The sequence below is a fragment of the Lottia gigantea genome (genome assembly GCF_000327385.1).
Source record: "Lottia gigantea unplaced genomic scaffold LOTGIsca_44, whole genome shotgun sequence".
In the NCBI taxonomy this organism is placed as follows: Eukaryota; Metazoa; Mollusca; class Gastropoda; family Lottiidae; genus Lottia; species Lottia gigantea.
The window spans coordinates 1,155,932-1,182,772 of NW_008709540.1; the positions used below are offsets into that span (position 1 = coordinate 1,155,932).

The 26,841-nt window shown below is 33.0% G+C and overlaps 1 protein-coding gene across 1 annotated transcript; it reads right to left on the reverse strand.

Annotated features, from left to right (window-relative positions):
- Positions 1-8,023: 8,023 nt before the first annotated feature.
- Positions 8,024-24,945, reverse strand: LOTGIDRAFT_164258 (hypothetical protein; the record flags this gene model as incomplete). Its single annotated transcript, XM_009060762.1, has 3 exons — positions 8,024-8,169; positions 21,482-21,730; positions 24,885-24,945. 3 exons carry the CDS (start codon positions 24,943-24,945, stop codon positions 8,024-8,026), a joined length of 456 nt encoding a protein of 151 aa, XP_009059010.1.
- Positions 24,946-26,841: the final 1,896 nt, after the last annotated feature.

A 26,841-nucleotide genomic window follows, 5' to 3' on the forward strand; every position in this document is an offset into this window, starting at 1 on the left:
AAATACAAACAATGCAAGTTGAAATAAGAGAATCACATGATGATGTTTTATTTAACAATTGAAAATGTTTATAATTCATTATATATAACAAATCTACAAACATGTACTTTAATCAGTGGAGCCCCAGGGGGGATACAGGTGAGGCAATCGTATCCCCAGAAAAAGTTTGTACCCCCATTTGTATCCCCTTATAATTTTTGTGAAGTTTCAAAATATGACTTTTATAGTCTTTTGCCCCAAATATGATTCAGTATACATCATGTCAATATAATTTTTCAAAATATTTTCAGGGTGAAACCATTAATAACAAGGTTGCTAGCTTCATCATTTACAATCTCTATCCAGTTAGTATTGTAGTGGAATCATATAATATTTCAATCATCCTTATCACTGTGCTACGTAACCAGAGGTTTTCAACGTGGTAAAACAAGGTCAAGGTGTCTAATGGAAGTAATTTGAATCTACAATATTTGGCAAAATGGCAAAATAGCTAAAATAAGTTGTGTACAGAACTTAGTAAGAACACTAGAAGACCTTAACAATACACCAAACATTTCATGTAATATTCACAGAGTTTTAAAAGCTAAAATGGGAAGCAACTCTTGAGCCAAATTCTTGAAAGCAGCGAATGAATGTAGTATTATAAATGCAGAAGAAAAGAGAAGTGATTACAATGGATACTGATCTGGACATGGTGTAGATATGATTCTATTTTAGACTGTATTGATAACCTCTACTGTACATAATCTATTTACACAGTTAGACTGATTTCAGAGTTTAAGACAGCTGATTTGTTAGTAACGAATAATAAAATGTTTAACATCTTTATTCACACCTGATGACGATGAGACTAATGATGATGAGGCTAATGACGATGAGGCTAATGATGATGATTAATGACATTAAATGTTCTACTGAAAGTCATACTGAATATATTTAACAGAAATCAATCAGATAATTAAATTTTTTTGCATCTATGTGTTACATTTTCAAGAAATTGGATCTAAATCATAAATCTCAGAAACTGGACCAATCATACTTTAATCTCAGAAACGGGAACTTTTAACTAAGCCAATCAGTAATAGTTTCAACAGCTTACCAGCGAAATTTGAGCCTTCAAATCAATTGGTTCCTTGGTCCTAAGTCTCAAAAACTTAACTCCAGATTCCAGAAATACAGTAATCTGATTGGATAATAACGAACCAAATTAAAATTGATTTTAGTGATTAACCAATCAAGTGACTGAATTATTAAAATCATTTAAAATTAAGTTTTGAAGAAAGGGCACCTTGATGATATATTAATGTTAATGAGCAAAAATGATAAACTAAACAAACTAAAATCTTGGTCCTTAAACATTAATGAAACAATACAAATCAAACTTTGTGTATCAGTCATATATTTACATTTACAATAACAAAATCTTCTCACTGTTAAAATACTGCTTAATATAACAATTGTAGAGCTATGTAGAAATATTTAAACAGAACCTAAAAATAACACGTTGTTACTCAGAGTTTCACGTTATACGCTCTTCCTGCCTACCTGAAGATCACACAGCATGAAACTTTGAGTAACAGCATGTTTTTTTAGGTTCTGTTTTAATATTTCTATATGTACATTTACGTGGCTTTATTAGACAAGGTTCTTAAAATATCCTCAATTAGACAAATCTTAAACAGGTTTCACTGCCACACGAACTGAAAATTGGCTACATTTCAACAATTTTCAAATAGAAAAATCAAAATGATGATCCTTGATAAATATTTTTATTCCATTTATTTCTGCTCATCTGGGTCTGATGAAACATGAGTAGTCCACTTTATATTGAAGTAGAATATAGTAATAGAAACTATAGAGACTAAACTTACATTGTGTTGATTACTACTTACACTGCTTGAACATAAAGTGGAATGCTCATGCTATGTTTGGACCAGGATTTGCATGAATTTGGCTATAATTTGGCTATAATATGTTTGTGTTGATTACCACTTGCACTACTTGAACATAAAGTGGAATGCTCAAGCTATGTTTGGACCAGGATGAATATCTAAAATTTGGCTAAAATGTTTTAGTTTGGAACACCTTGATATGGTTATTTTGAGTTTCGATCAGAATATGGTACAATATATATAATATGTAATGGTGTGGTTTGATAGGCCACTATGATGTTATTCAAACAAATTTAAAAATCAATTAAAAGATAACTAATCAGGGAAATTAATTAATGAAATCCCTGCCAGTCACTGACATCTGAGTCTTCATCCCACTCTACTCTGGTACAGTGTATACCATTCTTTAAAGCTGGAGTCCCCTTTCCTTTACCTGGAAAATAAAGACAGGGTGGAAATTTAGTTAAACGATCGTAAACATAAAATCAAAACAGTGCAAGGCATTGAATACATCAACATGGACGCTACCGCAAGAATGGTGGACATTGACCTTATTCATGCGTCATCCATATTGAATCCAGAACGAGGCTCATAACGAAGAAGTTAACGGCATGTTACTGCAGGAAAATCTCCACTTTGACGTCTTCTGCAGCTCTAGTAACTTAAAACTGATCATATTTTACATCATTAGAATTTGAGTTGATATCAGATGAAGTTTACCATCACACTGAGAAAGGGCAGTTCAAAGCCCATTTTCTTGCGGTTGATCAGGTGTTCAGTGACATTCATGTAACATCCCCATCTTATAAACGGACGACATTATTTGCTTTATGAACCTAGCTTTCAGTGTATCAATAAACGAGGCATGAATAAGATCTTGCCTTAATAATAAGATCTGAAACTATTACAAATTTCTACCGTGTTTTACTGAAGCAGGTTATTAGGGATCCATTGAAAATTATTTATGATATCACCTGAATTTCAAACAGGCATCACTAGACATTTTATACACCTGTACTTGAATTGAGACAGAATTGTGATTTATAGGTTTAATAATTATAAACTCTTTTCATAAGTCGGAATTAGGGCCATAACACCAAAATGTTTTTGTTCAATTACATGAGCAGTAAATACAACCAAATCACGTTCACTATATACTTTTAATATTACTAATTGTTTGTAATGTATTAAATTCTAGGGAACAGATTAAACTGGCAATTATAATCTCTAGCTATTAGTAAAATGATGATAAAGTGGTCTGTAGTGGTCTGTAATCAATATAAGATAGTACTTGAATAAAACATCTCCATTGTCGTAAAACCCTTAGTTTTAATGGAATTGAAACAACCACAATCATCTGGTAAGAAATTAGAACATGCACATTAAAACAGTTCAAATCAGTGTTCCTAATACAAATAAATTTTTTAGAAAACCTCTTTACAATCAGTTAAAAACAGTGTGTTCTAAAAACAGTGTGTTCTAAAAACAGTGTGTTCTAAAAACAGTGTGTTCTAAAAACAGTGTTTATAACTGTATAAGAAGTTTACTTGATTAAAATTACTGTTTGTTTTATTCAAATAGCATTTAAATGACCCGTTACTAAATTAAATAGAAACATCCATTACATGTAGCATGGTTAATTATAGACTATGGATTGTACAAAGCTGTGGCAAAACAGTTCAGTTGAAGAATCAACTGGGTAAATTTACTGTTTAAGTTATACTAATGGCATTTTAATGACAGTAAAAATCTTGTTAAAAGAAACATCAACATAATTCAACATTGTACAACACCAGTGAGACAATACTGCTGCTATGGCTGAATGCCCTCCTTGCCCAATGCACAGCATAAGATCCTCAAGTAGAGAAAAGTAGAAATTAAAAAATTGGAATGACCTTTGAGTCAATCTTGTCCACCAGCAGAGTTACCTGGCCTGGTATTCTCGAAACGATCTTAGCTCTAGGATGTCCTAGAATCAATGTTAGAAGATAAGAACTTAGGATATCCTAGAATCAATGTTAGAAGATAAGAACCTAGGATATCCTAGAATCAATGTTAGAAGATAAGAACTTAGGATATCCTAGAATCAATGTTAGAAGATAAGAACTTAGGATATCCTAGAATCAATGTTAGAAGATAAGAACTTAGGATATCCTAGAATCAATGTTAGAAGATAAGAACTTAGGATATCCTAGAATCAATGTTAGAAGATAAGAACTTAGGATATCCTAGAATCAATGTTAGAAGATAAGAACTTAGGATATCCTAGCACTAGGATCCTTTTGAGAATACGTGACCAGAGGTATTCCAGCTTCATGATGTAGAAACGATTACATATTGATAGGGCGTTTCACTGTAACAGGTAAACCTCATATTAGAGACCTGGCTTGGTATTCTCGAAACGATCTTAGGGCTAGGATGTCCTAGAATCAATGTTAGAAGATAAGAACTTAGGATATCCTGGAATCAATGTTAGAAGATAAGAACCTAGGACATCCTAGCACTAGGATCGTTTTGAGACTACGTGGCCAGGAGACCAGCAAAAATAAACGGCCTATAAACCTTATTCATGTATCTGCCATATTGAATCCAGAACGAGGCTCATAACAAAGAAAGGTAACGAAATGTTATTACAGTGAAATCACCATATTGATGTCCTTAAAGCCTCCTTCTTCAATCCCACTAACTCAAAATTAATCATCTTTTACATCATTAAAATTGGAATTGAATAAGCTATTTAATGATACTTTGAGATAAATTTTACCTTCATACATATAGCCATCTTATCAATGGATGACGTAATTTGCGTTATGAACCTCGCTTTCAGTGTCTCAAAACAAGGCATGAATAAGATCTATGGATGTGAAACACAGTTCTGTATACAGAAATATATAGGTGATTTAGAAAAGAAAGAATATAATAAATATTATCAGAGAGCCTCAATAATTCTCTAAAATATCATAAATATTCATTTCTACAGTTCTGCCGCGGGTTATCTAGAATATAGCTGAAATCAAATCATACGTAAATTATACTCGGACTATTATGGTTTCTGAATAACATACAGTCTATCATTTCTAAATGAACAGAGATATTAATTTAAGATTTGATATTTGGCAGAAGCGAAGGGAAATATTAACTTAAAGATATGAAACATTTGGCAGAAGAGCAACTTATTACAAACATCAACTGAAATGAAAGAAATTTTACAATCCTACTCTTCTACAATTACCTAGGATAATGAAGACGGTCATAGCCATGCAGTGTACAATGATGCCTGGACAGTGGTATCAACATACTCTTTTTCAATTTCCAACTATTAAGGTATCGTTAATGTGGACAATCTGTAGCACACGGGGCTGAACGACTAAAAGCTTAGCGGTGATTAAGAGCATGAAATTTGTATCATACATTTATTTTAGAAGATTCGACACAACAGCAACCATCATGCAATGAAAAATTTAAACTTAAGTCATACATTAATCTTAGAACTATCGCTTCATAAGTGTTTTACGCAGATTACAGTTTCAAAAACAATTAAAAATCAATTTCACCAGGTTTCATCAAAATCACCTTAGAAATATGTGACTCAGCGAATCACACCCTCACACTTTCATGGCTTACATGAGCCATTTTTACTACTTGTTGTTTTAATGAATAAAAAAAACTCCAATTATGATGGTCAAACCACAAAATGAAACATGAAATCCAAAATAACAGTTTTGAATACATTGGTAGCAGCAACAGACTGACAAAAGCTCCTGAATATTAATATGAGCAACTCAATCTAATCTATTAACTGACAAGGGGGTGTATTTTTAACAATGAATGAGTGTCTAGCTGCCAGCTCTAGACAATGGCAATATGAATTTGTATCATGACAGAATATCATTAATTTTGTGTATGTAATTTAGCTACAGGTTGTATAAGCTATAGCAGTAGGGAAACAGTTATTGACAGAGAGACAGACCATTATAAACACATACAGGATTCCAAAACTCAATAATAACAGTTATTATGATTATGATACAGAAATGATTAGTTTTTTTTATTGTGTTATCACACCGTGAAACTCTCTCATTGAAATTGGTCAAAACTGGTGAAGGTTACACAAAGGTGTTAAAATGTCAGTTTTTTTCAGTAATGTAATCACAGAGAGGACTGGATGTAGCAAAGTTAGTTAGGGTGTTGGAATCTTAACGTTATTTACTTGGTTACATAACACAAATAGTTGTCATAGGTTGGTATAAGATAAGATGCTCTCTTATAGAAGCACTGGCCTAGGTCACAAGTAGATTATGGATTTCATCATTGGAATACATCAATTTGATAGGAAATTACCTACTTCTGGAGAGATTTACAAGATAAACAAATAATTCAGAAATGCAAAGTGATTGTTTCAGGGAGTTAATGAAAGGGGATCTAATCTACCATGGGCAAGAACATTACTCAGATTTTTATTCCTTTTGTAAGCAGTCACCAAACATTTAGTATACATGTTTGGGAATTCTTCCTGAAGTTCTTTATAAAAGCGTTTGACAATCACAGAGGCTGGTGTAAGATGATGATGAGAACATAGTCTCACGAAAGCACTGTCCTAGGTCACAAAGTAAAGATTTATGATAAAACAAGGTGCAAGTTAAAGGTTAAGATAATTAGATATGTTAACTAAGGATGTCTCTGTAATACTATCTGTGGTAGTATCAAAGGTTAAGATAATTAGATATGTTAACTAAGGATGTCTCTGTAATACTATCTGTGGTAGTATCAAAGGTTAAGATAATTAGATATGTTAACTAAGGATGTCTCTGTAATACTATCTGTGGTAGTATCATTTCTAAGTTGGTGTTAGGGTGTATTGAGACGTGTGTGGAAGTCTGATGACCTTGAATTAGTTGTTTTCTTCAATGAACCTACAGTAGAGACAACCGAGGTACAGATAATCTGGGAAAGATCAATGCCAAGAGGTTTGACCAACTGGACAACATGATCTCTCTTCCAAGTTATTGTCCTTATAAAATAATTGTTTCTTTATCTAGTCTGGTCTATCTGAATCATGTTTTAGAACTGTATTCTATATTTTACCTAAGGAAACCGTCTGGTATGAGTAACTTTTAGAAGTTTTTAAAATCTTATTGTAAGTTTATACAGTATATTGTTATTACAGAGGAATTCTTCATGATAATAATCTACAGACTGGGTTTTAATGTGATTTAGCTTTTAAAAATAAACATTAATGTAGACAATAACTTTTCTACTGATGACTGTCTGGGAGGATACGTGACATGTAATCCCAAAAGATCAGTCAGTGGTAATCCTTCCTCTTTCTATCTTTAAAGAAATTGGTTTGTTTTTCAATCATTCTAAAAGCATTGTTGGTATTCTGGTTTCTACACAGTGATATTTGTTGTAGACAGATCCTTGCTAAAAACAGACATTTGAGCTGGTCTGTCAGTCATGTCTGGAAAAATACAGCAAAATCAGCAGCCCTGATTTGTTTGAATTATTTGGACACATTGTTGACTTTCCTTACTTTTTGTTGAGGTTCTACAAGACAAGTCAATTAAAGCAACAATATTTGTACAAGGATAACTACTAATTCTTTCTACCAGCTGGTCCTTGGCCAAACCTCTGGCGGTAGCGATCTTTTCCCAGATTATCTGGCTGGTATAATTAGGAAAGATGACTTATTTAAGGTCACAGGTTTGAGAACGTCAATCAAGATGAGAAGGGTTAATTCCTTTCCGGGCTATGATTATACTTCCACATGTGGATAAAGAAAATTGATATGGTTTGTAGAACATCACAATAATTAAGTTTTTATGGATTTTATCTGTTTTCATAATTCTTAAAAGATTATGACAAGCTTATTTTGATAGGCTGAAGGCAGAACCGTATACTGAACAGATAAAAAAAACATCCCAAAGCACAGAAAATAGTGAATTGTTTATTCAAATTTAAATAAAACAAAAGATAATTGTCAGAAAAAAACCACGTTTGGCACAAAGGATTGTTTGAATGTCTTTCAAGTTATTGCTATAAAGTTATTGCTATAACATATCAAGGTTCCGATCATGTGATGCTGAAAGTCAGGGTCAATTCCTTTCCGGGTAGAAGATAATATATAAATACTATAAAAAATACCCACCTAAAACTCTGGCATGTAAAACTAAGGTGAGATATTTTTCTTTATCATTTCTACTCTTTAACAAAATAGATTCTGTCAGTAATTTTTCTCTGTGGGCGTTAAAATTTAACAATATTTCATGGCCAGTACCTGAAATAAAAATAAAATACCCTTTTTTGACTTTGTGTTTGGGTAATATGACAATAAAATTCACATAAAAAGCATGGAACGAGGTAGAACATTATATTTTTTAAGTTAAATTTAATTCAGTTAGTATATTTGAAATAGGAAAAATTGGACGATTGGTAGGCTATTTTACACTGATAGGTTTTTATACTCAAGTCTTCTGCCACAAAAAAACTTAAAAAGTGTCTCATTTCAAGAGTTAGGTCATCCATGAAAATGATACATTTATTTCTGACCCTATCCATGGTAAAAGTCATCAAAATTATCTATTTGAGTCTGTATACATTGTTACATAGTCAGATTGGTGACATAAATATGTGAAATAAGTATAAAATCATGAGATGAATGAATAATTTGATCAATGTTTGATGATGTATGATTGCTATAATAAACTAAGTTAACAAGACAAAATTAACATCTAATGTTCCTTAATCTTCTACAGAACGTCAAAAGACTTGAATAACTATAGAATTCTCAGAGCTAATAACATCAATCTAAATATAGTTCTACAGCTAAAAATACATCACCTAACAATCATTTTACAATCGCAAGTCTATTTCTAGAGGATAAAAATTGAACAAATTGAAGACTCGGCACGTCATCGATGACTACCAGAACTTGACCTTCCAGCAGAAATATATTTTTGTCCTTGCCTAGCAGATGTCATTATGTCAACAATGTCAGGCCCATTGTCATCAATAACTTCCAGAACTTGACTTTCTGGTAGAAATATTTTTTTGTCCTTGCCAAGAAGATGACATTTTGACAACAATGCCAAGCCCAGGGACAACAAACTTTATTCATACTTAGCCAATATTTAAATCATATTTAAAGCAGGCCTGTAGCTAGATGATTGTTCGTAGGGGCCAGTTTTATAACCACAGGGGCAATGGTCTATGGTACTTTGTTATCTGATTTTTTGAAAGGGGGCGGGGGGATGGGAGGGGCAATCTATTTTTTCAATGTCTTATTAGATATTAAATTTCTAAAACAGAATAATGGCTGTATGGCCTCTGTAACTATGTATCAGTAAAAATCTCATGCTGACAAAGGTCTTTCTTCAATGAGCAAGGGATTGTAAAGAAGTTTTCTTTTGTATATTATCAATTTTCTTCATTCTTTTCAATCAGGTGCCTGTGGTTCCTGCAATCCCACTAAAACTAAGCGTTTTATGATGTCACTCATCGTTAAGTCCTTATATGATTAAGCATATTTTACAATTAGTGACGTCAGAAAACATTCACTTAGTTTTAGTGGAATTGCAGGAACCACAGACCTCTGATTGAAAATAGGCATGGTGCAAACTGATGCTATCATTGTCCCTGATATACAAAAATGTTTTAGAAAACTTCTTTACAATCCCTTTAATAATTTTTCAAATTTTTCTCAAAGAAATCTTATATTACAATAATAACATTTCATTGATTTTACATGTATTCAGAAGAATAATTGATGACATGACTGTAATTCCACATGCTGACAAATAAAATTGATTATGGTTTGCAGAACATCACAATAATAAAGTTTTTATGGATTTTATCTGTTGTCATAATTCATATCTTGCTAGGCTGAATACAGGGCAGTAATTATATCAAGGCAAATGAGGCAAATACTCATGAAGAATTTGACAAAAAAGAAATTTTGTTTAAAAAAAAATGTGTAATATCTCATCGTGATTTTCTATAGAACAAACATGCATGTTTATTGTTTCCAAAGTTTTGTTTTTAATCATACAGGCAGTTACGCTGGTAAAATGTTACAATATTGCAACCATGACAGTAAAGGGTTAAACTAGTGCTCAATATATCAATTATAGAGGGAAACAGAAATACTTCATATACAGCTAGTAAGCAAACTACTTAAAATTTAAAATAGAATTAACAAGAAGATCCATCATGAAATATCAAGCTTGCTTTAAACTATAACAAATTAATATTATGGTGGGGTCACATGAGCGTTTTTTCGCCAAATTGTCGATTTAAAATAACCCATAAAATTTACTCATGTGCATGATAATTTGACGACAATTTCATATGCTGTACGAATTGCCGATTATTCACGCTGGTGATTCCATTAACTGACAAATCCCTTGTGCGACGTATTTTATCGGGCAATCAATACTGTTAAACCCATGCGTGTGATGTTGATAACATGTGATGTTTAAAATGGCTGACATGTCATGATTGAAGGATAATCACGTAGTGACCTAAGTTCGCTATGTGTGACCTGTTGTGATCAGGCGTCAAATATCCCAGCTGACTTTAATGGACGTGATCAGGCGAAAAAATACCCGTGTCTACCCTTAGCATAAGTTGTCTAATTACATAGGTATTCAAATAGCTAACATAGAATCACCACTTGTTTACTTCATTTCACCTGATTTTCTTCAAATATTGAATTCTTTGATCAAATGAATTTAAATAATGTCATAAAACTGGCATACAAACACATTGAACTTTAAAATAAAATCACCAAGAAGATCAATCGTTTAACGCCATTAATCATCCAGCATGATTTCAGCTCGTTTTTAGAACATTAGACAGGATTTCTTCTTCTGTTGAGTTCCAGAGTTAAATGAATGTAAAGAATCTAGTGAAGGTTGTATTCAAATATATTCTAAACCTAACTAGAATCATCAATACCAATCATTAGCTATTACAAACTCCATCTTATACCTTGACTCATCTTTATAATGTCAAGTTATTACAAACTTCATCTTATACCTTGACTCATCTTTACAATGTCAAGTTATTACAAACTTCATCTTATAGCTTGACTCATCTTCACAATGTCAAGTTATTACAAACTCCATCTTATACCTTGACTCATCTTTACAATGTCAAGTTATTACTAACTGCATCTTATAGCTTGACTCATCTTTACAATGTCAAGCTATTACAAACTTCATCTTATACCTTGACTCATCTTCACAATGTCAAGTTATTACAAACTCCATCTTATACCTTGACTCATCTTCACAATGTCAAGTTATTACAAACTTCATCTTATACCTTGACTCATCTTCACAATGTCAAGCTATTACAAACTTCATCTTATACCTTGACTCATCTTTACAATGTCAAGTTATTACTAACTGCATCTTATACCTTGACTCATCTTCACAATGTCAAGTTATTACAAACTTCATCTTATACCTTGACTCATCTTCACAATGTCAAGTTATTACAAACTCCATCTTATACCTTGACTCATTATGATAAAAACTAGTACTGGGTATTGAAAGATATTGAAATGGAAAATAGAATCATCAAGAGAACTATTATTAAATATCAGCAGGAAAACAGCATGGAAGTTATTTCTTTTCTTCCAGAAAATATCAATTTAAAATGAAACTAACTTCTGTGAAATCATTCCCAACATGATATCTCCTGAAGAAACACAAGATAACATGTCAGGCAAGGTTATATACGCCCACTAGCAGCTTTGATTTTGAATAAATATATTTGGTAGTACAGTAACAATCACCAGTATGATTAACCTTCAGTCATACACTTCTTTCAAACTTATTCGGCTGATAATGAATAATATCACCAAGTTTAGTCAAAATCTGGCAAGAATTGTACCTTTTAGAGTGTTTATGAGCTAAATATTTAATTTCAAGAACAAGGGCAGCAACTCATATCAAATATTATTTGATATTCTTGATTTTCAATAGGGTTCATCCATGAGTGATTACAGACACACCAAGTTTCTTCAAAATTTTTCAAGAATTGGGCTGTTTAGAGTATTTATGAGCAATTGTGGACGGATGGAGCAACAGTTGGACGTGGGTGACATCAATATACACACCACATTTGATGTGGGCAAACAAGAATGTGTTAAGAAATGATAACAATTGTAATGAAGCTGAAAATATTTTCAGTGGTACAATATTCCTGTATTAATATTGGGAAGATGTTGAATCTAATTCCTAATTTAAATTTAATCAGTTTTCAAACAAAAGTTGAGTTTTTGAGAAACATGCGTATCAGTTATACTGATTGCTGAAATTAAGCTAGAGCTGTTAACTTGGAAAGCAAACATTTCAAAAACTATTCCACTTGAATAAAACTCAAGGTTTACATGATTTCTTTCTAATATGTTCACTATGAAAATTGGCAACAACTTGAATATTACATGTTAAAACAGCAGGTTTTTAAATTTTATAATATTATCACCTGGTGCATGTTTTAATGTTTTAAAGGGAAAACCAATAGTGGAAATATAATCTTAAAAATGATTAAATAAATTACGGTTTCATCTCAACATTCATCTTTAATGTTTCCAGAAATATGAAAACAGACCCTGAAACATGTTGTAAATCAGAGTTTCATGCTGTGTGATCTTCATACAACTAACTTATTTCATTTTATTTTATTGAAAAGTAGACATATTCTGAAAACAGCACTGTATCTTTACTGAAGTTTTGAAAAGAAGCAATATGTCCCTATCGAAGTTTGACAAGTATGGCTTTTTCTCAGGTCTAGAATGATGGAAGAATTCAATAGAAATATCAATTAGACTTTTTATTCCAAGAATATTTCACCTGATGTAAACTCTAATATCTTCTTTTAAGATAAACAGGAATTTATTAGTCTGATAATCAACAAGTATTTTGCACGTAACTTGGCAAAAACTAGTCAGATGAGAGTAGGAAGGTAAGGAAAGTGAGGAGGGAGGGGGGCTAGTTAGACAGACATAATGTTGAACCAAATTTCCTGTCAGAAAATCTTGCAAAGGATCTTGCAAATACCATTAAAACTAAGGGTTTTATGATGTCACTGATGCAAAAAGCTGTTTATCTTATATTTGCGATAGTGATGTCATAAAAAGTTTTTTAGTTTTTTAAAAGTAATACTGGAAAACCCACGGACGTCTGACTGAAAATTAGAAAGGTGTAAATTTGATGCTTAAAGTGTTTCCAATATACATAAAAAGTTGAGAAAACATCTTTACAAACCTGTTAATCAACAAGTAAAATCAAATAATCTCTCGAAGAAACAAAACCAATTCTATCACATTAACCATAGGATATATAGTTTTATAATACAGACTATATTAAACATTTATAACATAACTCATACCATTATCACCTTTTTCTGTCTGATATTACAGACTCTCTAGATCAGGGATAATTGTTTGTCAAACTTGATTTATTTTCGCACTCAAAAGTTTTCTTCAATTAGCAACAACCTTTTTAACAACAATTTTAACCTAATAAATACTTAAATTGTTTTGTGCCGGTCAATAGAATGTCAATAAAAACATTTGCAGAGTAAAATGTGCTAAAAAAATTGGCTGCAGACATTTCATCTTCTGTGCACAACTCCATGGCAACCGCTTTTCAAAATTGATAAATTAACAAAAGTTTTTCTAAATTTAGCAATAAATTGAGATGTCAAAACTCATTGTTTTTAGTGTGAAATTTCATTATAAAACCCATTTTTCCATGTTTTTATACCAAAAACACATCAATCAGGCTGTTTGCATTGTGTAAAAACTTGAATACCTGTTAAAACATATTAAATATCATAAGATATGACAATACTACGGAGCCCCTAAGGCGCAATTGTAAACATAATTATTTATTATTACCAAAAACACATTAACGAAATAATAATTTATTAAATAAATAACTATTTCGTTTAAACGAAATAATAATAAAAAGCGTTGAAAATTGCGCTTAAGGGGCTCCGTACAATACTCAAATGGCTCTTTTCATTTTAATATATCACCTTGTTTCTAATAGAAAACATCATTTTAAAAACTACGGACTCCTACATACTGGTAAATATCATTCACTTTACTTCATTAACTTGAAAACATTCATATACTATCTGATGGAATGTAATTTTTTTTGCGTGCATTGGTTGAAAGTTCATCTATAAGACAAACAACTAACTTAGATATTCCACATCGTGCCATCATCTATATTTAGTTGAAAGTTGTTGTGTATTCATATGCTGCACGAACGTTGTCACAGGAGATCACGTCATTATGTCATCTGTGATCACTATGGAAATTTTTAGTTCAATGGCAAATGAATGCAAATTTTGGACAAAAGTTCACCTTAGGGCATGACAATAAAGTGTAAATATATTCTCATGGGTATAACAAAAAACACAAGGGGTATAACTCACATCCTTTCTGGTTATATATCCTCATGTTTACACCCACTACTTCATTTCATCTGATGATGACACGTGTAAATTGTGTTGACACGTTATGTGCTTTGTTATTAAAGAAGTGAGTTATACCATAATATACCCCTTGTGTTTTTTGTTATATCTACTCTCCAGTTCTAAATGTCGTTCAAATCTTATTCTCATGGGTTTGAATTCACCTCAAAATTCCTTCTAAGAAAAATTATGAGGCCTGAGCCAGAGCTTCTGAGACTCAGATCAGCTTTACATTTATTAAATATAAAAACGCCAATCTGATGAACTCAGAGAAAGAAATGGCATTCCTAAAAATTCTACTGAAAGTCGATAGTAATCTACAGAGCAAACATGATCACATTGTGTTAATCTAAACTATTACTACAGACTTTACTATAGAATTTACAACTGTAATTTAAACTAAGATAGCTTTTACTGTCTAATAATTCACTTTATCAATAGTTTTCTTTACTTTATACAGTTGTTGAGCTGATGATATGATTGTATTTACCAGTCTAGTACTCTATCTAGAGCCAAATAATTCACTTTAATAATAGTTCCTTTATATTACAGCCGAGCACTGAATCTAATTGTATTTATCAGTCTAGTCTAGTTTTAAGATTTTAACAATGAAATCACAGATACTTTCATCTCTTGTCATCTCTTTGATAAAATCGAAAAATAAGATTTCACTAGCAAATAATTCATTTAAACATACATTAATTTACTTTAAAGCCGAGCATTGGATTTAATAGTATTTACAAGACAAGAAATTTTAACCAAATATTACGAATAAGACTACTGTACCTAATAATTCACTTTAATAATAGTTTCTTTACTTTACAGACAAGTCCTGGATTTAATAGTATTTATCAGAGAAGACATTTTAACTTCAAAAAATTAGAATCAGATCAGTCTCAGTAAATCCTGACTTTCGTAAGTTTTTTTTCTCCTGCCCTTCACACAAATTTGAAATTTTTTTTCTTACAATTTTTTGAAGTAACAATCTGTAAAACAAGAAAATAAATTGGTTTGGGCTAAGACGAAAACACAATTATTCTTGGTGATCACTTCCAATAATCTTCTATTAACCTTCTATCTGTTCATATTACACAAAGCTGAAAACAATCGTAGACTTGATATCTCTCTCTGAGAACTAGATATCGACTTCCTGAGATTATGTTATGAATATCGCTATCTAGGCTGTCAGAATAAATAAATTAAACATGATAACTGATGCATATTTACTGATCATAATAATCAGTTTAATCAAAATTAAACATTCCTTCCATTTTTTTTAATATTCCCACTTCAGTTAATGTCTAACAACCGCCCTCTTGAACGTTCGTCAAATTAACCTCTTGACATAACTCAATGACGTCTTCTTTAACCACTTGGGGAGGTTTGTGGCCCTAAAAGATATTTGGCCACCCCCAAATGTACCCCCACTTTATTTATAATAAATCTAAAAAATTTGATTTTTATATATTTTTGCACCAAAATATGTGTCAGAATGCACCAAAGTCAATAAAATTTTTCAAAAGAAAGAGGTTTGAGACTATGACGCCTCCAAATAATTGCCACATTTTGAATTCAGCCTCGTCAGTCTGCCCCTATTTGTACCCCCAGCCTCGGGAGGATGGTGCCGTTACTGTTGGTATTATTAGCTGATAAGGTTATAATAAATATCACCATCAATAATCAAACAACCTGACTGTTATATAACATTGATAAATAGTATATTAAAATTTACTGGTTATTAACAATGATTTCAGTCTTTTCTGGACAAGATTTAGCTATTTTAGTACTCTGACAAGTTTCTTGAATCATAGGAGGTGTAAATGATGGAGGTAATAAAGCTTAAACAAAAATTCAAGTCTCCAGACTGTTAATTTGACTTGCTAGAGCTTCTATCAGGCATGACTGATAAATATAGTCAAATCAACAGACGAATGCTCTAGTCAGATGTGATAAGTAAATACAGTCAAATCAGCAGTCTACAGCAGTAGATATGACCAAATCAACATTCTAAATCTCTAATCCGACAACTAAACAGAATCAAAGCCCATTAACAAGCATTTTAAAGCCATAACATAATAACAACAAAATTAAAATAAAGTTAGGCATTTTTGAGGCTCCAATTCAGACAAGGCTGGCAAATTCAATCCACATCAACATCCTTGCAGTAATAAGCAATAACATCATAGAATAATAAACTGACTGACATGTTTAAATTATCAATATTCCACATCATGATTTCTATGAAGATTACCCAGTGGGAGATCAACAAAACCTAAAAATCTTTTTATTTCCATATTTAGTAGGATTAACAAAGACAACAGATGATAATCTTTACTTCATGTACAAGTCACTCTTTTTTTTATTGTCGATTTAATATTAGTTCTTAGCCAATCAGATCAGATAACATTTTCGTATATTTTTGGGGGCTTTTTTAAGCAAGACAATTCCGTCAATCATAAATCTCATCAAAAGAATGAAAAAATCAGTAGTAAAAGTTATACAGTAATGGATGCCTCCGAAGAGAAGTACCACCCCGTGTTTCGAAAAGAGTAAGTCTGCTCTGCTTCATGTTGACTACTATATAATATGTCAACATCACGAGATACAACCAGATCATGCCTGACCAAACAAATCAGCCAAAATGCCAGTTTTTGCCATCCAACGGTTAGGGAGCCATGGTGGCTAAGTGAGTTAGAAGCTTGCTCGCTATTGTGAAGGTCCAGGTTTAAATCCCGGCATAGGTCAAGATAATACCTTCAGATTTTTCAACCCGGTCAGTGATGCAGGTAAGAGGGACTGACATGAAAAAAGCCTCAAGCTGTTTGGATGGGACAATAAACCAAGGACTCGTGTTCTACAGGCTATGCACGTTAACAATCCCTCGACATTTGGAAAACAAAAAAGAGTAGGCTAATACCGCTGTCCTGGCAAAATGTCCCTCATTGCATCCTGCATGGCGTTGTCTTTCTTCATCAGCTCACATGGTGCAGAAAAGTAGGATGTAAAACTCCATTCATTTCATTTTTTTCTATCCTTGGGCATTGATATTTCTTAGACTGAGATAAGAATCAATATTTACCATTAGTTTTGATTTTCGTGAAACTAATTCTTAAATTTACTTAAACTTAAAAACTAGCACAAATTTCAAAAATTGCATAAAATTGCCAGAATTGGTAAGCATTTCTTTCATTGATTAAATATATTTTTAATAGTTATTCCCTTTTTCATGCCAATTTTATTTCCAAATGCCAAATGAAGAAACACAGCCTTCAATTTGTATTTAATCAAAATAACTGAAACAGATTCAAACCCTTGGGCGCTGGAATCTTAAAATAATAAATAGAATCTCGATAAGATTTGATTCAGTACAATAAAAGAGATTGAAGCAATATAAAATATCACAGATTGTTCATGATAAATATATTAATTAAGTGTACTCAGATTGACCATCTCAGCTTGACGGATTTGCACTGACCTGAAGAAACAGCTCAACACACCGCACACCAATGTGTAAAATAATTAAAATGATGCAAACTGATTTCAACACAGTGGCAAGGAGCTTGGCAAGCAACAATGAACTCTGCAAGTAGCAAGGAACTTGGCGAGCAGCAAGGAATTTGGCAAGTGGCAAGGAACTTAGCAAATAGCAAGAAACTTGGCGAGCAGCAAGGATTTTGGCAAGTGGCAAGGAACTTGGCAAGCAGCTATGAACTTGGCAAGCAGCAATGAACTTGGCAAGTAGCAAGGAACTTGGCAAGCAGCAAGGAATTTGGCAAGTGGCAAGGAATTTGGCAAGTGGCAAGGAATTTGGCAAGTAGCAAGGAACTTGGCGAGCAGCAAGGATTTTGGCAAGCAGCAATGAACTTGGCAAGCAGCAATGAACTTGGCAAGCAGCAATGAACTTGGCAAGCAGCAATGAAATTGGCAAGCAGCAAAGAATTTGGCAAGTAGCAAGGAACTTGGCAAGCAGCATGGAACTTGCCAAGTATCAAGGAACTTGGCAAGTAGCAAGGAACTTGGCAAGCAGCAAGGAACTTGGCAAGTAGTATGGAATTTGGCAAGTGGCAAGGAACTTAGCAAGTAGCAAAGAATTTGGCAAGTAGCAAGGAACTTGGCAAGCAGCAAGGATTTTGGCAAGTGGCAAGGAACTTGGCAGGCAGCAATTAACTTGGCAAGCAGCAATGAATTTGGCAAGTGGCAAGGAACTTAGCAAGTAGCAAAGAATTTGGCAAGTGGCAAGGAACTTGGCAAGCAGCAATGAACTTGGCAAGCAGCAACGATTTTGGCAAGTAGTAAGGAACTTGACAAATCGTAAGGAACATGTCAAGCTATAAAGAATTTGGCACGCAGCAAGGAATTTGTTTCCATTACCATCTTACATTATCAAATTGGAATATTTTGTATTCATGTCATAGCAGCAAATGTCACATGCAAAGCACACCATTCTTACTCAAATCGAAAATCTGATGGTACTTCTCTTTGGATGAATCCACTACTATACAACTTTTACTCATGATTTTGACATTCTGGTGAAGAGATTTTGATTAACGGAATTGACTTGCTTGTACAGATTTTTATTTGTAAAACTAAATTTACATGCCAATAATCTCCTAATCTTTTATATTTACAAAAGTTCCTGATACACGCAAAATTCTGGAATCTGAAGACTGCCATTTCCAAAAACAGGAAATTGGTCAAGTTCAAGTACAGGTCACATGTCAGCAGAAACAAGAAGACTAAATAAATCATCAGTAAACATTCTAATCTTCCCCTTTCAACCAGTGGAATTAGAATCAGACCAAACTGACGCTCAGTTTTTTTATAAGCTTTTATCTTTGATATGGCCACTTTAGTTAAGGTATCTTGAACGTAACCTTTTGATCTTACCTGATAAACACTGCATCACAAAATGTCAGTGCTGGAGAGGGTACAAATTTGATTGGTTAAAGCAGGTGTTTGACATACAACAATGGATTAGAAACAAAAATGAAAGACTCCCTCGTTAAACAATAATGTATATGTACAATATGCATAGGCCTTACATATTGAACAAAATATATTGTATTGTATTGTAAAATATCAAAGCTTAGATTGAAGTTTGCATTTTTAAAGCTAGTGGTTTCAGGTAATACAACCTGACAGTTGATCACAGACTGCCACTGAAATTCATTAGCCTATTTCAATTTCAACTTTACAATTTTTATCAACACAGATCTATATTAAAACCCACACATTATTTCTTCATCAGTCAAGTTATCAATTTTACCCTTTCATAAAATAAAACAGATGTCACAAATGTGAGCAGACTGTCCTTTCAATACAACACAAACAATTTAAAACAACACTGACTGTATACCATGACGTGGTAGGCCAAAGTCAAGGTGAACTGGACATTTCTAACACATCAAACAATTGCCACACCTTATCTATTTACTAACTATAATACATTTGATTTCTGGAAATAAAGTTTAATATGGTCTGATTTAATGATGGGTTTCCTTATTTTTTACTGTCAAATTAAGCATACACTATTTGATTAATTAGTATTCTTAATCATCTCATTATGTTCTTATTGCATATAGTTTGACCTTTCTTGATCGGTCACTCATTGGAATTCTGCTGGCAATTCTCTTCTAATTTAGCTAATTATGAATTTATTATGGATATGTGAGACAAACTGGAATTTTTCCAAGTCAGTAGAACACCTCTGCTTTCTATTCATAAAAGTATTAGCATTTTCATAAATAAAAATAAGGGAACCCATCTTTAAGGTTATAAATGAAACATCAGGTTGCAAAGGAACTGTCATTTCAATAAAACATTTTAAACATTTTAATATACGTCAAGGTTGCAGAAGAAAATGGTCTACTTTCAGTTTACAATTAAAACTCCAGGTTGCAGAAGAACTGTCTTTGTAAAAAAGGGAAAATTAAACAAGGGAAAACACATATATAATATTAAGACATTCTATCTTTTATCCAAACATCTGTTTAGGGAATAAAGTATTCAATAGTCTGATTTAATTTACAAATGAAACATCAGGTTGTAGAGGAACTGTCGGTTCAATCGAACAGGAAATTGAATGAGCGAAAACACATGTGTCAGCAGTAAAAATATGACATTCTACATTAGAAATGAAATGAAATGAATCCTTTCTACCAGCTAGTCCCTGGCCAAACATCTTGGCTTGATCTTTCCTAGATTATCCGTACTCATTTATAGCTAGGTTGACTGGAATAATGAGAGAAGACAGTGGCGTAGCAAGAAAATGTAACAACAAAACTTATTTGCCAAATGAAATTTTGATATTGGAGTGATGCTGTCATGCGTGAAGCAGACTATGCTTACTCTTTTCGAATCTCTTAATGGTATTTATAGTATTCTTCCCAATTTTGTCATGCTTTGGGCATGATTTTTGGTTTTGTTTGGACAGACTTTTATTATATTTACCAGGAATGTCAATTTTTGATATAAAATTATCTGAACACCAAGGAAAACTCAGACTTAATTACTCTTCAGTCAAGCATCTACGGCCTTATGGACAGTGACCTTTCAATTTTCAACTATGTCTGGTAGTGGAAGACTGTGATTATATATAACTAACCAATTACAGCTTAGCCACTATCATCCAGTCTAACTGACACAGCTACAATCCTCATCAAAGACAGAAGAAGTCTGGGTGTCATAGACTAATTACAGGTTGACTTGTAGACCTTTCTGTCATTTTACATCATACTAGTTGACATAATAACAAGTTTTATAGAAAATCTCTGATAATTGTATCAGGGTTGGGAAAATACCAGCACTTATTCATAATCAATTCCACACAGAGTAAATTACAGTATTTACCAGGAGACACTGGGAAATCAAGGCTAGTTAAGATGTGAAGACAATGGTGTAGAGCACAGCAAAATTGCCAGACATTGTGAAGATGTGTCTAGGTATAAGACAAAGTTTGTAATAGCTTGACAAAGTGAAGATAAGTCAAGGTATAAGTAAGAAGTTTGTAATAGCTTGACATTGTGAAGATGTTGTAGTCAAGGTATAAGTACAAAGTTTGTAATATCTTGACATTGTGAAGATGAAGATAAACTCACCATCTTCTGTAGGCTGGACATTTTCTATTTTTACGTGTAAATTCTGTAGCGGATCATAATCTACATCTTCTCCCAGATCATCCTTGATACAAAACTTTACTTCATACAGATGTTTAAACTGTAGAAAGCCCAGATGTACATCCACTTGATTGTCTCCCCCTGACTTGACGATTATTTCTAAATCATGTTCCTGCACTTGCTCAGCCGGGAAATGAACATGACCTTCTGAATCAGCTTGATGATGTCCTTCTGAAAGATAAAATGAAATTGTGAAATTTATGATTGATATACTTCCTCATGAAAATTTAATTAGCTGATACCAATGTACTGCCAACAGTTTGGATCATTAGTACTTGTGTTTTCATATTTTTTCTGGAAGATAACTAGAAAATTGTGAATACTTTCCAGAATTAAAATCAAACTTAAGTCAATGACGGCACGTTATTCTTTCCTGACCTGTATTATAACAATAATGGCAACAACTGCATGTAATAATACTAATAGCTCTGAAATGACGACTATCACTAATAAAGTATAGAAATATTATCTTACTATGATGATGGTGGTGTTTTTTATGTAAAGCTCCATTACTGTTATTACAATCCATGCTTTCTTCACTCGCCATCTTCGATGATATCTGGATTAATTCTGGATTCAAAATTTTAAATTTCCACTAGAGATGACACAAAAATTCACTTTTTCCTAATCAATTGTTTTTTTTTCAGTGCTTACTACAAGTAATTCTTCACTATTTTTTTACAAGGTGAGATAGTCAACAAAAACTTCTCATAAAAGCACTGGCTGAGGTCATAAAGGCAATATTATAGTATCAACTGTAAGGTTTCCTCATCCAAACTTACTATAGAAATCTTCGTGCAACAGTCTGATAATAAAGGCACTGTTCTAACAGTAGATATATCAATACAGTTCTACTAATTCTTGATATTATATACAAACCTGGAATATAAGATAGCTCAATATTAATGATAATCACAATACACTGCTGTCAATGATTGAATGAAACTAGTTGTCTCTTGAACCATCTTCACAATGATCCCTTGACAGTTGGAAATCGAAATAGAGTAGGCTAATGCAGCTGTCCACGTAAATTACCCTCACTGTACAATGCGTGGCGTGTAAAGTGCAGAAAAGTAGGATGTAAATCTCATTTAATTTTTTGTCAAATTAATGCAAGCTTTGTATTTGTCTTATACCTTGACTGCAATAGTCACATTTCTTGTATGATGGAAGTTTGTAAATAAAGTGATTTGCTTTGATTGGATTATACAACTGGCGAATACAGGCAATCAGAGGCTTCAACAGAAAATCTGTGAGCACTTTTTGATTTTCAATAGGGTTTTCAATAGGGTTCATCCTTGGGTGATAATAAACACACCAAATTTCGTCAAACTAGTTCAATAATTGATCCTGTTGGAGTGCTTACAAGCAATTGTGGATGGAAGGACTGATGGACATGGATGACGGTAATATTTCATTTGGGCGTATACAAATTATTAATAAAACTTAAAATATTACAGACTATGATGAGACAGGACTGAATCTCAATTTTTCTTTTGATGAAGCTAACAGTTACTGATTTCAAAGAAAATCTAATGATGGAATTTTTAAAATATTAACATCAAATATTCATGCCAAAAAATCTTAATTACATTTTCCTCGTTAAAATCTGCAAGTTTTAATTTAATTAGAACTATTTTTCTGAATATTTCATGTTATCTACCTTTCTGCATATTCATCTTTCATTTTTAGTTAAAGAAATCTTAGAAAATCACGTGCAGATCCTGAAATCGAAAGTAAAATGAATCAACGGATGATGATGCTCTATCTTGCAGACGATAAAAATATTGGTGATGAATATCAAAGTGGTTTGATATTATAAATCCTGTCAGCAACACGATAATCTCACTAAAGCGCGGGCACATGAGAGATTTTATTCACCATTCTAAACGGTGACAAAAATCTTCTACTATGACTGTTAGTGTGCTTGCACCATTAGAATCTCACTTATTGTAAATTCACTGAGTTTAACTGATCAATCAAAAAGAAATCTAAAGCAATTATAACCATTCTGTAACATTGATTCTCAATACATCCTAACTAACACTGACCCTAACAATAGATAACTTCGGCGCAATACCATGTAGAGGTTCTCGGTGTCGCACCTGTGAACATATCCATATGTCTCATTATTTTCAAAATAAAAAAAACGGAAAAATATTTGAAATTAAAGAACATCTCACGTGTACGGATAAAAATATCATTTACCTTATTTCGTGTAAAAAATGTGACAAACAATACGTCGGCGAAACCCTGAACGCGTTGCGAACTCGATTTAGCGGCCATCGCTTTGATATAATTCATAGCAAAAATAGACCAATTTCTCATCATTTTAATTTACCTGACCATTCCATTGAAGACCTTCTTATCATGCCTATTGAATCAATTCCTGACTCTGATCTTATCAAACCAAAAACCAAACGATTACAGAGAGAAAGCTACTGGATGGACCAACTCCAAACAGTGGCTCCAAATGGACTTAACATCCAGCATGATAATCAAATGATTCCATTTGTTGCCACCTTTAATCATACAGCTCCCAAAACCTCATCCATCATCAAACAGTATTACAGTGAATTACAGAACAGATTTCCGAATGTATATACCAAACGCCTATAAGCGCAATAAAAACCTTAGTAATTTTCTGGTCCGTGGTAAACTCGATCCCATTGAATCCAATAATACTTGACCCCCCTCTCTATTTTCTAGCTCATTAAGTATAATATATTCTAATCCTTATATATAGATGTTTATCTTTTCAGAACCTATTCATACTCTCTTGTTTAGAACTGGTAACAAGAAAACTTTCATATTATAGACTTTTGTTTATTGTAGATTACTCTGGTTGTTTTTTTAACTTAATACTAACTATGCTAACTTCACCTTATCTTGTATTGAACATTTATCTCTTTATTTGTGACCTTGGCCAGTGCTTTACATAGAAGTTTTTAGGAACTTCTTCACTCTTAACACTAACCCTAACACTGATCTTAACACTGACCCTAACACTGACCTTAACACTGACCTTAACACTGACCCTAACACTGACCTTAACACTGACCTTAACACTGACCTTAACACTGACCCTAACACTGACCTTAACACTGACCTTAACACTGACCCTAACACTGACCCTAACACTGACCTAAACACTGACCCTAACACTGACCTTAACACTGACCTTAACACTGACCCTAACACTGACCTAAACACTGACCCTAAGACTGACCTTAACACTGACCTTAACACTGACCCTAACACTGACCTAAACACTGACCCTAAGACTGACCTTAACACTGACCCTAAGACTGACCTTAACACTCACCCTGATTTAATAAATCACTATCTACTTCTATTCCCACAGCTTGTATGTAAGTTATAGTCATACTACTAATTCAATATATAGTCATTTCAATTAGATTGTCCTTTCTGTATTCCCTGGGTAGTTCCCTGTAACTACTAAATAGAAGTTCATTCCAGTATCCATATATCTCTCATCTATTGACAGTTCTATAGAATTTGACTGATCAGGGACCTTATTCTTGAAAACTTTTAGTGTTTTTAGTGTTCAATTCATCTAATTGGTCAATCAGTAAAATTGATTTTAAATTAGGGTTAAATGAACCAATCAGATTAGAGTATTTGTGGGTAAATCTTGAAAATAATTCTAACTGTATAACAGTAGTGATCAATAGTTCTAATTAGAGACGGCCACAGTGTATTTGTGAGTTAACCTGAAGGTCAAGGGTTCTTCTATCAGAGCTGATCATAGTAGCAATTATTCACAGATTTTCTCTCTCTCATTGATGCAGATCCCAAATAATACCTTTGGATTTTTTCAATGATGATAGATAAAGAGTAAACTAATATTGCTTTCCTGGATAAATTTCTCTCATTGAACACTGCATGGTTACCAGTTTACATTGATCCAACCCAGTGAAGAAAGGTGCAGTAGAATGTAAAACTCTATTACTTGCCGTATATTTCTGAATAAAATGCACAGTTTTTTTTTACCTCAAATGGGTAAATGGATTTTTCTAGATTTTGATGGGGTAAGGAAGGGATGCGCATTATACACACTTGCGCATTATATACGGAAACATACAGTATTCCATGTGTTTTCAACCTTTTTCTTTCTTTTACCCCCTTCAGGATCCTCGATCGAATGCATCACCCCCATTCCCCATATAAATCTTTGTAACAGTAGTCCCTCTTTCCCCTATACACAAGGCGCAGAAGAGTAGGACGTAAAACTCCATTCATTTCATTTCTTTCCCCTATAAATCCTTACTATTACCTCCCTTTCCCCTATAAATCCTTATTATTATCTCCCTTTACCCTATAAATCCTTACTATTATCTCCCTTTCCCCTATAAATACTTACTATTACCTCCCTTTCCCCTATGAATACTTACTATTACCCGCCTTTCCCCTATAAATCCTTACTATTATCTCCCTTTTCCCTATAAATACTTACTATTATCTCCCTTTCCCATATAAATACTTACTATTACCCCCCTTTCCCCTATTTAAATCCTAACTATTATCTCCCTTTCCCCTATAAATCCTTACTATTATCTCCCTTTCCCCTATAAATACTTACTATTACCCCCCTTTCCCCTATAAATCCTTACTATTACCCCCCTTTCCCCTATATATACTTACTATTATCTCCCTTTCCCCTATAAATACTTACTATTACCCCCCTTTCCCCTATAAATCCTTACTATTATCTCCCTTTCCCCTATAAATACTTACTATTACCTCCCTTTCCCCTATAAATACTTACTATTATCTCCCTTTCCCCTAGAAATCCTTACTATTACAGGTTTTACCAGCAATCTTTTTCATATCAGAGAATATAGCCTGACTGAATAGACTGACTAAATTATAACTGTCTAAAAGATTTACACTGGACTACAAAGCGCCTCATTACTTCTCAAAAAATTGAAAATTAGCCCCTCAGGAGGCAATTACCACCCACAGTGAAAACCCCTTATTTATTCAATTCAATAAATCACTATCTTGTTGAATTCTCAGTAGTTCTGTGTTAATAGTAGTAAATCTGTCTCAGTCTTGTCAATATTCACTGGTATACAATCTAATCAATTACTGAGCTGACAATGGAAATGACCATCATATATTATTCTCAATTCTAACTGTCAGTAGCTGAATCAATTCTTTATTTTCCTACATATAAAAACTTGGTTTCGTCTTTCATCCTCTCATTCTTTGTTCACCATTCTATCACATTATGCTGACAGTGGAAGTACTTGCCATCA